Source organism: Strix uralensis, chromosome 12, assembly GCF_047716275.1.
Source record: "Strix uralensis isolate ZFMK-TIS-50842 chromosome 12, bStrUra1, whole genome shotgun sequence".
In the NCBI taxonomy this organism is placed as follows: Eukaryota; Metazoa; Chordata; class Aves; order Strigiformes; family Strigidae; genus Strix; species Strix uralensis.
In genome coordinates this window covers 7,501,440-7,515,155 of record NC_133983.1, presented here as the reverse complement: position 1 = coordinate 7,515,155, position 13,716 = coordinate 7,501,440, and the positions used below count along the sequence as shown (strand labels likewise).

Genomic DNA, 13,716 nt, shown 5'->3' with positions numbered 1-13,716 from the left:
GTGTTTTAAATGTAGAAAAAATGCTGTTAAGATAAATGCGTTGTGTTTGTTGCCAATAATAATGATCAGTATTGTGACAAATCGTCATTCTTTCCATAGTATATATATCTTAATAGTATGAACAATTGTTACCTCATCAATATGATCTTTTTATTAATTGCTAGGCCACCTTTATGCTGAGAATAAGTATCTTTCTGGCATTGTGAATGATTTTTTCAATGTAATAATACACAAAGAATATGTTCAAAAGAGAATGATTTTTTTTTTTTTGGTCTTCCTGTGGGAAATATGTAAGATACTTGCAGAAGTATTACAAGGTAGCTAGCCAACTCCATACCCTAAGGGAGACATAGGAAAACCTTGACATAACCTATTTTTAACCATGCCTCTGGCGATTCTGCATTCAAGTTTATAGGTGAACATGTCAGGTAGTACATAGAAAAAAGCCAAAGACACACAGTATTAATCATAATTCTGTCCAAGCCCATTTTATTTTTTCAACATTTGTGATTTAAAATCTCATGACATTTCTTCAAGGTGAAATTCTTCTACCCGACTTTTCAACAGGGTACAACTACATTTATCTAAATTAAATATTGCTTACAGTAAAGCTCTCTAATGCTTCACAAGATAACCAATAAACTCGATGTAGTTCATATTAAAATAATTTAAGTTTGTATTCAGCTAAAGAAGCTTTAGCGATTAGCAATACGCTATTAATACAGCCTTTAAATAAGACTATCCTAGTATCGCTGGGTAAGAACATTGTTCTGTAAGTGTATACGAACATCATAATTATTTTACAACCCCATCTTTAGTTCTTTCAGATATAGTAAATTCAATTGACCATGAAATGAAATTTCATAGTCAAAATGCCTCCTTTACATTTTTTTATTGCTGCAATAAAGTTTTTATAGCTCCAAGGCAAGGTAATTCATGAAATGTCTAATTTAAAGATGAATTCTAATATTATTAATAAATATTTACCGGTTTAATAAAGTGCACATTTTTCACATAAAATATGATATAATGTTTTCATATTCTATTTTTGAAATACAGATTAACTGCTGGAAATTTTGAGTACTAAAGAGAGCTATCCGACTTCAAGGGAAACCTATGAAAAGACCCTCTTAATGTTTTTAAACTTCCTGAAGCTACCCAGTGTTTATGAGCAGAAGAGAAAAAGACTACTGACTAAAATACAACGGCAGGGGCCATTCCATCTCACAGTATAAAACAAATCAAGCAGTTGTGGGGAAGAGTCTGACACACAAATTTCCCCACGTGGCTCCTCCATACCAAATCACACAATTCCTCATCAAGTCTCTGTGGCAAAATTACGCGTAAGTTCCCAACCCACAGCTTTGAACTGGCAATCACCCTAGAAAATAACCACTGGACTACTGGGCTAATAAGACATGAGGTTCTCTAGATCTTCTTTTTGACCTATACAGGAACAAACTCTTACCACTGAAGTCAATGTAAACTATGCCATTTATTTCCATATTGCACAGTCTAGGAGAAAACATAAAGCCTCTCATCCAGTGCAAGAAAAGGTGAGAGAAAAGATATCTAACCAGGAGGCCTATTCTGGTTGGAACTGCTAAGGTGACAGCATTTACATATGGGAGAATTACATTCAGTTAAACGATGAAAAATTAAAAGACAAAACTGGGACAGGTTACAAACAACTTGATAACATTGAGGGGATACTCATACACACAACAATGATCCAGCCCATGATATTTATTACATATTTCTGAGCAAGTTTCATTGTATTCAGTGTACACACGCTCCATTACTTTAGTTTTCAAGCATAACATTCCTGACTCTCACATTTTATTAATCTGATCTTGCTTTAGTAGTCACCCAACATGTCCAGTGCATACAAAACCCCACGCAAAATGAGATCAGAAAAGTAGTATCGTATCCTTCAAGGCCTGTTTTATGCAGTCTCTGCTTTCTATCTGTGGAATTACTGAATTCAGTACCTCCTAAGCAGTGAGCAGTTAGTGCTTAATTCTGTATTAGTGCTAGCTACTCTTCATGACCTCCAAGGAAATATTAAAATTTGCAATGAAGCCAGCAGCCTGCAGAATTCCAGAGAAACATTTGCTGTGTGTTGATTTGTAAATCTTTAATTAATTTTTGCTTGCCAAATCAATAAAAAAGAAAAAAAGATTTACATGAAACCATAACACAACACCACAATCACCTTTATTACAGTCCAATAGTAAATCTGCATTTTCACTACACCAAGTTTAGCAAAAAGTCCTATATAAAACAGCTAATCAGAAAAAACACACTTGATGTAAAATATCTGTTCAAGCTAAACATTCAGTCTGTCTTCAATATGCAATACACAAACTAATTCTAATTGTAACCACTGAGTTAAGAAAGTTAAGTATGATAAACTGACTCACAGCTGCATCTCATCACTGTGAGTATGAATGTTAACTGCACAAAGCTTAGAGAAACCCAAGCACAGAGATCCCTCAAAGCTGTAAGGAAAATACAAGAAAGTGGAAACTGCCCCATATACCCTCCCACTAAGATTGCAGCCATTTAGTGTGTATAGATTCTGGAGAAGACTCCATACAGCCCTGGTTTTGATTGTTCCAATTATGAGGAACGATCACTGGAATTAGCCTAACAGTCCCATCACTCAGCCCTTCCCCAGACCCGGATCATCCCTCTCCATTCTGGAGGGCTCGGAAACAGCCCAGGAACAGGAGAGTGGGCTGTTGTGGTTTGAACCCAGGCGGCAGCCGAACACCATGCAGCCGCTCGCTCACCCTCCCCCTGCCCAGGGGGTGGGGGAGGGAGACAGACTCATAGGTTGAGATAAAAACAGTTTAATAATTGAAATAGAACAATAACAATAATAAACAGGTAATGCACAATGCAATTGCTCACCATCCACTGACTGATACCCAGCCCATTTCTGGCTAGAGATCCCAAAATATGAAGATCCCACAATCGCAGTCCTGGAAGCGAGAGAGAACCCACTCCTTCCCAGCCACCCCTCCTTCATATACAGAGCATGACGTTACAGGACACAGAATATTTCATTGGCCAGTTTGGGGCCGGTGCTCTGGCCGTGCTCCCTCCCAGCTTCTAGTGCACCTGCACGTGGGAGGACATGGGAAGTTGGAAAGTCCTTCATCTCTTAGCAACAACTGAAAACGTCAGTGTATTATCAACATTCTTCTCATACCAAATCCCATACTGAATCCAAAACACAGCACTATTCTAGCTACTAAGAAGAAAAATTAACTGCATCCCTGCCAAAACCAGGCCCAACTTGCCCCAGCCTCTGTGGTCAACGAGCACTGGACAGAACAAAGTCTTTTTATGGCCCTGTATTTCTGAGTATGATGAAAGTAATATAACTCTATCATTTCTATTATGAGTTTAAAAAAAATATAAACATTTAGCCCATGGAATATACAAAATATAGGGAAATGTAGGGGTTTTTACTGCTGGCATACTGTGTCTGGCTCCCTTTCTGAGCTGCTCTCAATACCGTGTTTTCAAAATATCCTGATGGCTGTCAGATATGGGTCCTATATTTGAAATACAGACAGGCAATTACTTCTAAATTCTTTAGTTTCACCCTGGCCAACACTATGCCAGTGTCAACTGTATAACACATTTTTGAACTTTAGCAGCACTTGGGATGCACATGTTGCCAATGGATATGGGCTTCCAGGTCCACTCCCAAAATTGAAATTCTGTGTTTATAAAGCCTGAGTGCTTCTTCACAAGAGATCTGTTTACACACAGTATAGCATTGCATTGTACATTAACAACCATGTTTATCTTCCTGAATTCACCAATATTAAACCCTTAACCATTTGCCAACTGCCTTAGAGAACTGAGTAATAGCACATCGTTGCTTTGCTGTGTGACACTGACAATGCATGTCATCCTTCACACAGAATATGCCTGCACATGATACAGAACATTGGCAAATATTGGTCAGATTACAATACCAAGATTTCATACAGATCTTCTGAGAGGTCAATTAAAACCCATAGATGAAACAAATCTACATTACTATGCTTTGACAGACAATATTAGGCAATGGAAACACACAAAGAACCAGACCTACCATATGCAATCCATTGCTGTGGATGAGGCCATCCTGTTCCATGAGATTTCGGGATATTGTAATAGAGGGAAGATCCAAGCTCTGGGGGGGAAACTGAGGTGTAAATTCACTTCCTTGTGCAGGCAGCTGGTCACCAAGGCCCTGAAAGGGCAGCAGTATATCTGCCATCCCCAGCGCAGGGTCTGACTCGGGTGGGGGGGTAATGGGTGGGATTTCAAATTCCTCATCCCCAAGGCTCGGCGTATGGAACGTCTGCTAGAAAAGGACAGGACAAGGAAAACCACGTTAGGGCACACTGCTCTCGGCAACCACCTCTGGATCTGCAGTCCAAATCTTGTTTTGTTCTCAGATGCAAACTCTATATGCAACAAAATTTTTTTAAGTTCCGTATACTGAAGGGGTTCGTGGATCATTCTGATTAAAGATTTAAGTCTCATTATCATATGGCTTTAATGGAGTATCAGTATTAACAGTTTTTTAATGCGTACTTAATTAGCAACATCTGTCTTTGTTGTTAGTCTGAATATCAGCTACATTGGATTTGGCTGTATAACAAATTGCTGCTTTATTGATATGTTAGTAAAATAGCACAAACAGCTTACATTACTCTCATGCTTCATAAAATACTGACAATTTTGTAGCACACACACAACATTAATTCAGCACCGACCATTTCACATCTTTTGTTTCCTTTTTATCCACTAATAAACATGCAATATTATAATTCTGGTCTTTATTTCTTTTCTTTTCCATCCCAAAAGTACAATGCACCCTTTTAAACAAGGGTTGTAATTTGGAGGAGAGACACGTATAAAAGAGTGAGGGTGATTACAGCAGCTTCCAGTGCTTTCTGAAGCAAGCCAGCTTTGTTTGAACAGTAGGTTTGTTACGAACTAGACACCTGTTACGATGCCTTGGGCAAAACATTTACTGCCAGTTATCTTCAGGGTTTGTGCGTGTTTGTACGTGTGCATGTGTCTGTCAAAGATAATCTTTATTCAAGTAGAGTCTGTATCTGGCTTCAACATTGCTGACTTTTATTTGGGAAACAAATGAGCTATGCTTATTCAAATTTCTTGCGAGTTAAATGAACTTTCATATATTATTTCAGGTCCACTGCTACTTAATAATAGAAATTCAGTGCTTGAAATTAGGCCATTTTAAATGTACCCAAATCAGGACTGTCTCAATCAAATTGGGCAGTTGGCAATCCTAAAATAGGCACTCGTCTTGTTCTGGACATGCAAGGCTGCTTCAGGATTTGTTTGTTTGCATTAGTTCAGGATTCAAGGGGGGGGAATTGTTTTATGTATTATTTACATTGTTTGAAAGAGTGACTTAATGCCAGTTAATTTAAAAATGATAAGTTCAGTGAAAGATCTCATTAACTGCTGCAAATTGTCATCCTTCAAACTGTTAATGATGATATAAATTAATAACCGCTTGAAAGAAGATGGAAACTGAAACACAAGAAAAACCTTTGCTTGCATATAGAACCTGTCAGCTGTCATTATTGGTCTCACACCAGAAATGATGAGGTCCCAGATTGCTGCAGTCTGCAGTACCGTCAGAGTCTGCTGAGACTCTACTCATCTTGCTCAAACTGCAAGACTGCAACTTAATTCTGGATGTGAAAGCTGGCCCTGGATTAGGGCGATGTTTGACTTCCCCACTGCTCTATATCACAAAAGGTGTGAATTTTTTTCCTGTGGACCCCGTAGTTCACAAACACAAAGGATGGATTGGCCAGGAGAACTGGTTGGCTAATGAACATAACCCTATGGCTGCATTTGCAGTTATTTTGGCACTAATGTGGTCTAGTAACAGATGCAACTGTAATTTGTGACTCATTTGCTACCCCATTACTGCTTAATGAAATCTAACATATCACATTAACAATACGGATAAACACTCATTCTTGATATGTGGCATTTGGCTGTTTTCATTACCACTGTAATTAACACTTGAAATATTATTTCAATAAATATTTAAGGTGCTTTAAAATGGGTCATAGTAATCATGACATAGAGACAGAAAACATAAAGCAAATGTGTGGCTTCTAAGCCTGAATGTGCTCTAGGATTACACTCTTAAGGCATTATTTACAGGAATAAAATGGGCCTCTAGCTCAGCAGTGCTCAGGCCCAAAATCATAGCAAGAAAGCTACATTCATGTTAATGTAAAAACACTATAATTAAATACATTGTAATGCAGTAATTGCAAAGTTAGGTTCACGCTTTAATGCAAACACGAACACTTAATCATATTTTTATTCCTTGTTCAAGCAAAAGGGTTCAGTGAAATCGTTATTATTATACTATGTTTGAACCTCTCTTACTTGACATATTTATGAGATAGTAGTAATTATAAGAACTGGATCTTTTTTCCCCCCATCTAACAGAATAACTCTAGGACAGCTGTATAAATATATAACACAGCTAGATAATAGGACAATATTTTACTTAGAAAAGTAGCATTCATCTTAATACTTATAGCTTACTACAAATGGGAGAGTAAATGGATGAATATCTTAACATTTTTTAAATGTGAATTTAATTCTCACAATATAACTTGTCCAAATATGTATATATCTTTTTAAAAAAACATATAATGGACCTAAAACTGAGGATAAAATAGGTGTAATCTAAGAAGAAAGCAAGCCCCTTAGTGAAGTCATCTTAAATCCAAATCACTGGGCTATTCAAGTCTGTAAAAGGACCTTGAATAGTATGCAATTTGGGATTGCAGAAAGGTGCTGTTATGACCAAAAGATGGTATAACATTTGTGGGATTTATCTTACCGATCACATTTTTTAAAGTTATTAACTTTTCAAATATTTATATCTTACACATTTTTAAAAAAACTGTGTGCATGGTTAAATGCCATCTGTACTGAAATGTTCAAAACATTTGTTCCTTTTGATAAAAATGCAAATCTGGAGAACTGTTGTATCAACATATAACAGCCAATGTCTGACACGGTGAATTATCACAGCTGGAATTAAATTGTCTCTGAACAGCTGCTGGCAGCAGAGCTTTCATCAATGTTTGATTCAAACGTAGGAAAGAAATTCTACAGAAAGAAACATCATGTTGTCATTACAGATGGGGTTTGTGTTCATTATCACAAATAACACTGGAGCTAGTGCCAAACAATATTCCCTTATCTAAGCAGTCTTGCTGGGTAAAAAGAGATGGTGACCATTGTATAAATGATTCATAAAATATTACTCTTAATTCTAACCTTCTTATTTATTGTTACACCTTTCTGCTTATTTTCTCCGAGATCGCTTTTTTAAAAGAGCACAAGAATCACCACTTACAACATGTAAAATCAAGGCTGCCCAGTTTCTAAGCTTTCCTCATGTTGAGACCATTTATGGCATGCACCCTATATAAATACTTAGTTCTTGTTCTCCGTATTGCTATGCACAATACCAGACAGTGCATCTTGCACTTTCCATCTTTCCCTTTGGAGTAAGAGCTGTTGATTTTTAGTGGCGAGCAAAAGGTGTTTCTGTCTGGAGCTGGGGTCAGTATTAGCATGTTGATAGTCTATTAACTGGCTGTAAGGCGGCACCACTGTAACAAATACAGAGAGCCTGTGGTTGCCAAACCTTTCTCCTGTTTCCGTTCTCAAAGGCAGTGATCAAATACATCACCTCCACAACACAGCCTGGCCCCTGGGTTTGCTCTTGATCCTGGTCAGAAGTTCCCTTCACGTAGCACATACACTTCAGGGAAAGTTGGTTTTCGTTTTCTAACTTATATGAGTATTAAGAACCCAAATTAAAATGTTTGTATCTATAACCAAAATTAGCACATTAGCTAGTAATGACTATTACTAAGCTTGCTTTCAAAGTGTACACCTACTGTGCTTTTTATTTGTTTCCTTCTGTTTATAATTTTTTTCATACATAAAGCAGATTTGTTTCTATTGACATGCTATGTAAGTAACAGCCTTATGGACAGCTAAATTGACTAGTAATGGAGAGCTGTCAGGTTATTTTCTTTCTCATTAAAGTCTTTATTTTGTGCTCCATAAAACACACAGAAATTCAGCACTTCACTCTTCATCCATTCAAAGTCTGTTAAATTATCACAGCAAACAGCAGAACATGAGCATAGATAAAAAAGAAAAAACATCTACCTCATTTGCAGCAAGAAATGCATTATTTGCCTCTGCCATGTTCATGTAGTTGTTATTGTTTCCAAACTGAAAGAAAAATAAATATTTGGATTTTAATGTATGCCACAATAAACTTTTCTTTACCTCATCACTGGCATAAAAAAAGTTGAAAAAAAAACCCAACAAAAACAAAACAGATAAGATGTAATTTTTCAGATGTTCTTTGAAGTCAGAACTAGATTGGATTCAACATTATTATTATTACATACTCTGCATCCCCAGGTCTGTACATGGAAGATATCCAAGTGTATCTCTTCAACTTTCTTTGTCCATGTAGCAAAGCCACCCCACAGACCTAGAGGTGACTTTGGAAATTAAGTGTCCATTAGAAAGAGACTATTCTCCAGAAAAGACATTTCAACTCCACTACATCTTTCCTGACATGCATTATAATATTTCTGCAGATGATCCTGATCTGGAGAATTGCTGCAGCTAGAAGTAGCTGGCATATTACTGTTCCAAGTAGACCTGGTTTTAAAGACATGAAGGTCAATAAGGGGAAGAATGAGAATCTGCAGCATTGTTCTTAAAATCCCATTCCTTCAACAAAATTAAAAAAGCCAAACAATCCCCCTTTGTCTATCCTTCATTCCAGTTGAGCTCCCATGCCCCCAGTGAACACTAACACCAGAAAATTTTGCAAATCAGAGAAACTGTATGACACTGAGACCTTGAGATTTACCCAGGGTGGAGTGGGCTGAGTGCCCACTTGCTCCCACTGAGATGCAACTCCTCTCACACATAAGTGACCTGAAAGGATCCTCTTGGATGACATAGAACCATTTCCTCCAAATTCGCAAGCATGAACATTTGTTGATGAAGATAAGTACTTTTTCTTTTACAGACTGAGCACAGAAAAGAAAGAGATTATCAGCTTTTGGTTAATCGCACTTAGTGTGCCTTATTCCCTTAAACAGCACTTCCAAAAAGCAGGTATTCTGATAACTATTTCTGCATACGTTCCCAGAGCAGGCAGGCGTGTAGAGTTTGCTTCAAGGAACAGATACCTTCTCCTGCTCCTTCAAGGAGCAGCTACCACTAAAACACTGAGTGACAGTCTTTCACATTTTCACATTTTTATTATCAGGCACAGTGCACACTGCAAAGTAAGAGTATCAAATGAGAGAAAAGTCCCTGTGCTGTCCCTGCAATGCCCTGCCACATCACTGCTGCTAAAGCCACATGAAGCATTCTTCCCTTAACTCCCATTTCTGAGTTCTGTAAAGCAATTTTTTTCAGGAAGGCTTTGTTTTATCTTGACAGATCTCGGTGGACATGCCACCACCGCCGAAAAAGACACAACAGCAAACAAACACCACCAGCATTATGTTGCAGCATAAGCTCTGCAACAAGTGAATGAGAATGGGTAACCATGCACTTGCACAGATTGTTCTTTTCAAGCAAGAAACTCTCTTGTGCTTCCAGAGCAGCTGAACCTGTCTTGAAAGGAAAACTACTTTCCTACAGCTCTATTCGCTCCTGCAGTACTTGGTGCCTGACTGTTTTTATCAGGGAAGTGTTTCAGACCCTGACTCTCTCCAGTCCCTCCAGCATCCCAGAGCAGTGGAGGGGCCAGAGTCAAGAAAGTCTCTTTCCCCAAAAACTCCAAAATTCATTTCTGAAAATAAGACCAAAAGTTAGAAGGAGAAAAAAGAAAGAAGAGGAGGAAACTAGAGTGATAGAGGATGAAAAAAGGAAGAAGGACACAAAGAATTGGAGGCTCGTGTACCTGATGAATTGTCTAATGGACAAAACAGGACATCAACAAAACCAGAAGACAATCATGGGGAGGAAGGAATAGGAGATAAGAATCCTCATTCTGAAGTATGAAACTCCATTTGTGTACTTATCATGCTGAATCTTTCAACCTATAACACATGTTAAGCAACAGAGGCCTTAACACAATATGTAGGCTGCCTCATAGCTATTAAAACTCTGTTATCCCCAGCTATGCAGATACTCAAGTAATGTCATCCATTTTTTTAAAAGCCCAGATGTCACCTATTTTTGGAGATTAAAAAATTCAAATAAAATTGCACATTGAAATTACTGTTTTGGCACATAAGGATGTGTGTGTGGATTTGTTGCACAAAGACATAGTACTTCAGGCTCAACAGTGAGATCAACAGGACAGATTTTTTTTCATGTCAGTTAGTGGCAAACTAAGAAGGATTTACATGAAAAACTGAAATGGCTTCAATAGAGCTGTTCTTTCTGCAGTAACAAAAAAAAAATGAAATCAAGCTTTCAAATTATACCTAAGTATAAAGGTACAATAGGCAAGTATAGCTCTAACATTGGACAAATAAATGGGAACAAACCCTATCCTATTTTAATGAGCTTAGCATCCTAGGGGCTCCAATGCCTCAAAATGGAAATGTAGCTGATTTTTACCTTGAAGAGTAAAATTCTACATTATTTTGATCTACATGTATTCCTCACACCAGAGCTACTGCTGTTCTGATTGCCAAGTGGTTTTCTTCCTTTTTGTATTATTAAAGTAAAACAAAGGGGAAAGTGACAACATAATTTTCCATTTTATTAAGACTGTGGAAGCAAACAATGTAATGAGGAATGTCAAAGCTAGAAGTTACAAGTACATATCCTTAGATTCATTCCGTTCTTAGGCTACAATATTTAAGACCCTATTGTGTATGACTCAGGCTCTGATACCAGAACCTGGCATACTTAGGCTTTGATTAGAATGGATCATAACCAGTATTATTTAAATTCATTTTTTGTCTTTGAATTAGAAATCCATTGAAGGCACAGCACAATTACCAGTGAGTATTTCTAAGATTAAACTTCCTTATTATCTAATGGTACCTATAACAACAAAAGAAAATAAAATTATTATCTTAAGGACCTAAACAATTCAAAAAACAAATTAAGCTTAGAGTGAAATAAGAACTGGGTTAGAAATCCTCTTCTGAACAGTTAGTCTGCGAATGTAATTACTGAAGAAACTACAGCTAATCAGCTGTGAATTGTATCCATTAATTAGTATTTGCCCTGGAGAAATGAGAAAAATCAGTAACAATGTTAACACTGCAATGCACTGATGAGTAGTGAAACACAGGGCCCTCAGCATTTAGTCAAGCAGGTGGCTCCAATGGTCCAAGTAATTTAAAAAGCTCTCACCTGAAGTGCAGAGCTGGAATTACAAAGCACTTCTTGCATATCTTTGTATCTATATAAGGCTATAATTAATGGCTTTTAATTTAGAAACACTTTGTGATCAGCTGGGAACAGTTATAAATCATTCTAAATAGAACAAGGGGTTCTTGTCTATTTTAGTAAAATAATTTGGGAAAGATGTTTTTTGTGAAATGACTCTTGTTGCAGTCAACATTTTTCTCCATTTATTTTCTAAAGGATCCCTTGCTCAGACCCCTCACAAACATCTCAGAGCATTGCTACAGTTGACAGCAGGCATTCAAATTAAAGGCGAGATCCAGCAATTTGGTCTACCCAGGTAGACTCCTGAGGGGTCCCACCTGTTGAGTTTCCCTGGGACAAAAAAGACTAAGGTGCAGCCACCTAGTCCGGCTATCTTTTTGTTTCATACCAGCACTGGGATGCTTTGCAAATTACTTAGCCATAGCGATTAGCAAGGTCTTGCATAAACTTTTGCATCTAAAGATCTCAGAGCACCCTCGCTGTGTAACTATGGAAGAACAAAATCTTTTCAGCTTCCTTTGGCAACACATTCCATTGTATTACAAACTACTGTTTATTTCCTTTGATTACAGGAGTTCAAACTCCATCTTAAGTTTTGATAAATATATTAAACATGAGTACCACAATTTACTGTCACAGCAAACCAACGGAAACCACACGCATATGCTGATTTCATGAAACGGACTGCAAACAAACAAAACCTCTCCTGAACTTGTTGTGAATCGCAGCTTTCATTCTTCATGCAAATCACTGCATCAAAACTATGACAGTTCAGCTCCTCTGCTCTTTTATGTTGCAAGGGCACTTGAATCTTGGTCCTACTGAAGAACCATAAGAACCAACATGAAGACTGTAATGAGACAGACTGGATGTTTGTTTACTAATACCTTGTAAAAAGAACATCAATAAAATAGATTATTTCTAAAATAGCTTGTTGAAGATCTTCTCTTAGCTTTGACTACCAAACCTGAAGCCCAACATCTAGCCTTATTCATTTTTTCTAGAAAGGGTGTATATTTGCAATACTAAGGGAAAATTCATGCCCTCTATTCCTTCCCCAACGCATATCCTAATGAAAATCAAATCAACTCCTGCCAAGCATTGGGGATATAAAAAGTGTATCACTGCCCCATTTCTACAAACTGCATGTTTTCACAGACCAAACCTCCTAGGCCAGACATTATGATACCTGTTCGCAAATCAAGGGATTAGCCACCTTGAATCAGCACAGTGCAATGCTACTTGGGCTTTCACGCTACCCTTTGCACTCACCAGACCTTAAAAATTGGCTGGTTATGAAAGCAGAGACTAATGAATGGTTGTTTTAAGAAAGAGGTCTTACATGATGAACATCACAGAAAACCTTAGCAGTTCGAGATAAAAATCAGGGATTTAATGTGCACAGAGTCCGAATTCCTACTGAAAAAAATCTTCAGAAAATCTCAAAATGTTAAATAGTGGCCATTGTCTGGGCTCTTCTTTTGCAACTGTGATGAGTCAAAAGCCACAGCAAGAAATAAAACAAGCAAAAGAGAAGTTTACACCATAAAGCCGTATTTTAAAAAGCACAAAATGTAAAGCCAATAACTAATTTTGAAGGTGTTACAGACACAAAGAACAACATTTTGAACCTATAAAAGTTAATGGAAATTTTGCTACTGATTTTAATGGAGAAATTATTTTACTTATAATATTCAGTCATCAGTATTTATTACAACTTTCTACATCTCTCTCTTTAAATCAACTCAGTTGTGGTACAACTCTAATCTGAAAAACATTAGAACTCACACCCACTATTTATTTCCTAAAAGATGCAAATACAGAAACACATAAGTAACTTAAAACCAGACATAAAGAAGCCCAGACTTTTATCTGAGCATCTCAGTGGAACAAAAATGAATTTTTAAAATACTAGTATTTTTATGCTTAACAGTAAAATTAATCAGGCAAATACATTAGATTTTCTAAATAATTCTTTTTATAATATTGCTACTTAATTTAATAGTGCAACCACAAGGAAGAAGAAACCATTGGAAGGGTTATTATTCTAGCACAGAATACCACCAAAACCATGGAATGTGAATAAATGTCCCAAATGAATAATTCAAGTAAAATATATCCCGAACAGGAATGAAACACATTTTATCATCTTCTCATAACTAATCCACATTTTGCTTAAAAAGAATGATTGCAATTCTGTACTCAAAGGCTGCATATCATATATCCCAGAAT

General features: G+C 37.1%; 1 protein-coding gene across 3 annotated transcripts in view; it reads right to left on the bottom strand.

The window, feature by feature from the left end:
- Nucleotides 1-13,716, bottom strand: part of TOX3 (TOX high mobility group box family member 3) — an 85,048-nt gene that overhangs the window by 20,331 nt on the left and 51,001 nt on the right. For 2 of the 3 annotated variants that reach the window (XM_074881904.1, XM_074881903.1), the window contains exons 2-3: nucleotides 8,266-8,331; nucleotides 4,115-4,366 (exon numbers count right to left, since the gene is read on the bottom strand). In XM_074881904.1, coding sequence (XP_074738005.1) covers nucleotides 4,115-4,366; nucleotides 8,266-8,310 — 297 coding nt within the window. In that variant the 5' untranslated portion in view covers nucleotides 8,311-8,331. Of the gene's footprint in view, nucleotides 1-4,114; nucleotides 4,370-8,265; nucleotides 8,332-13,716 lie in introns of all 3 variants that reach the window. The other variant, XM_074881902.1, reaches the window with a different exon arrangement.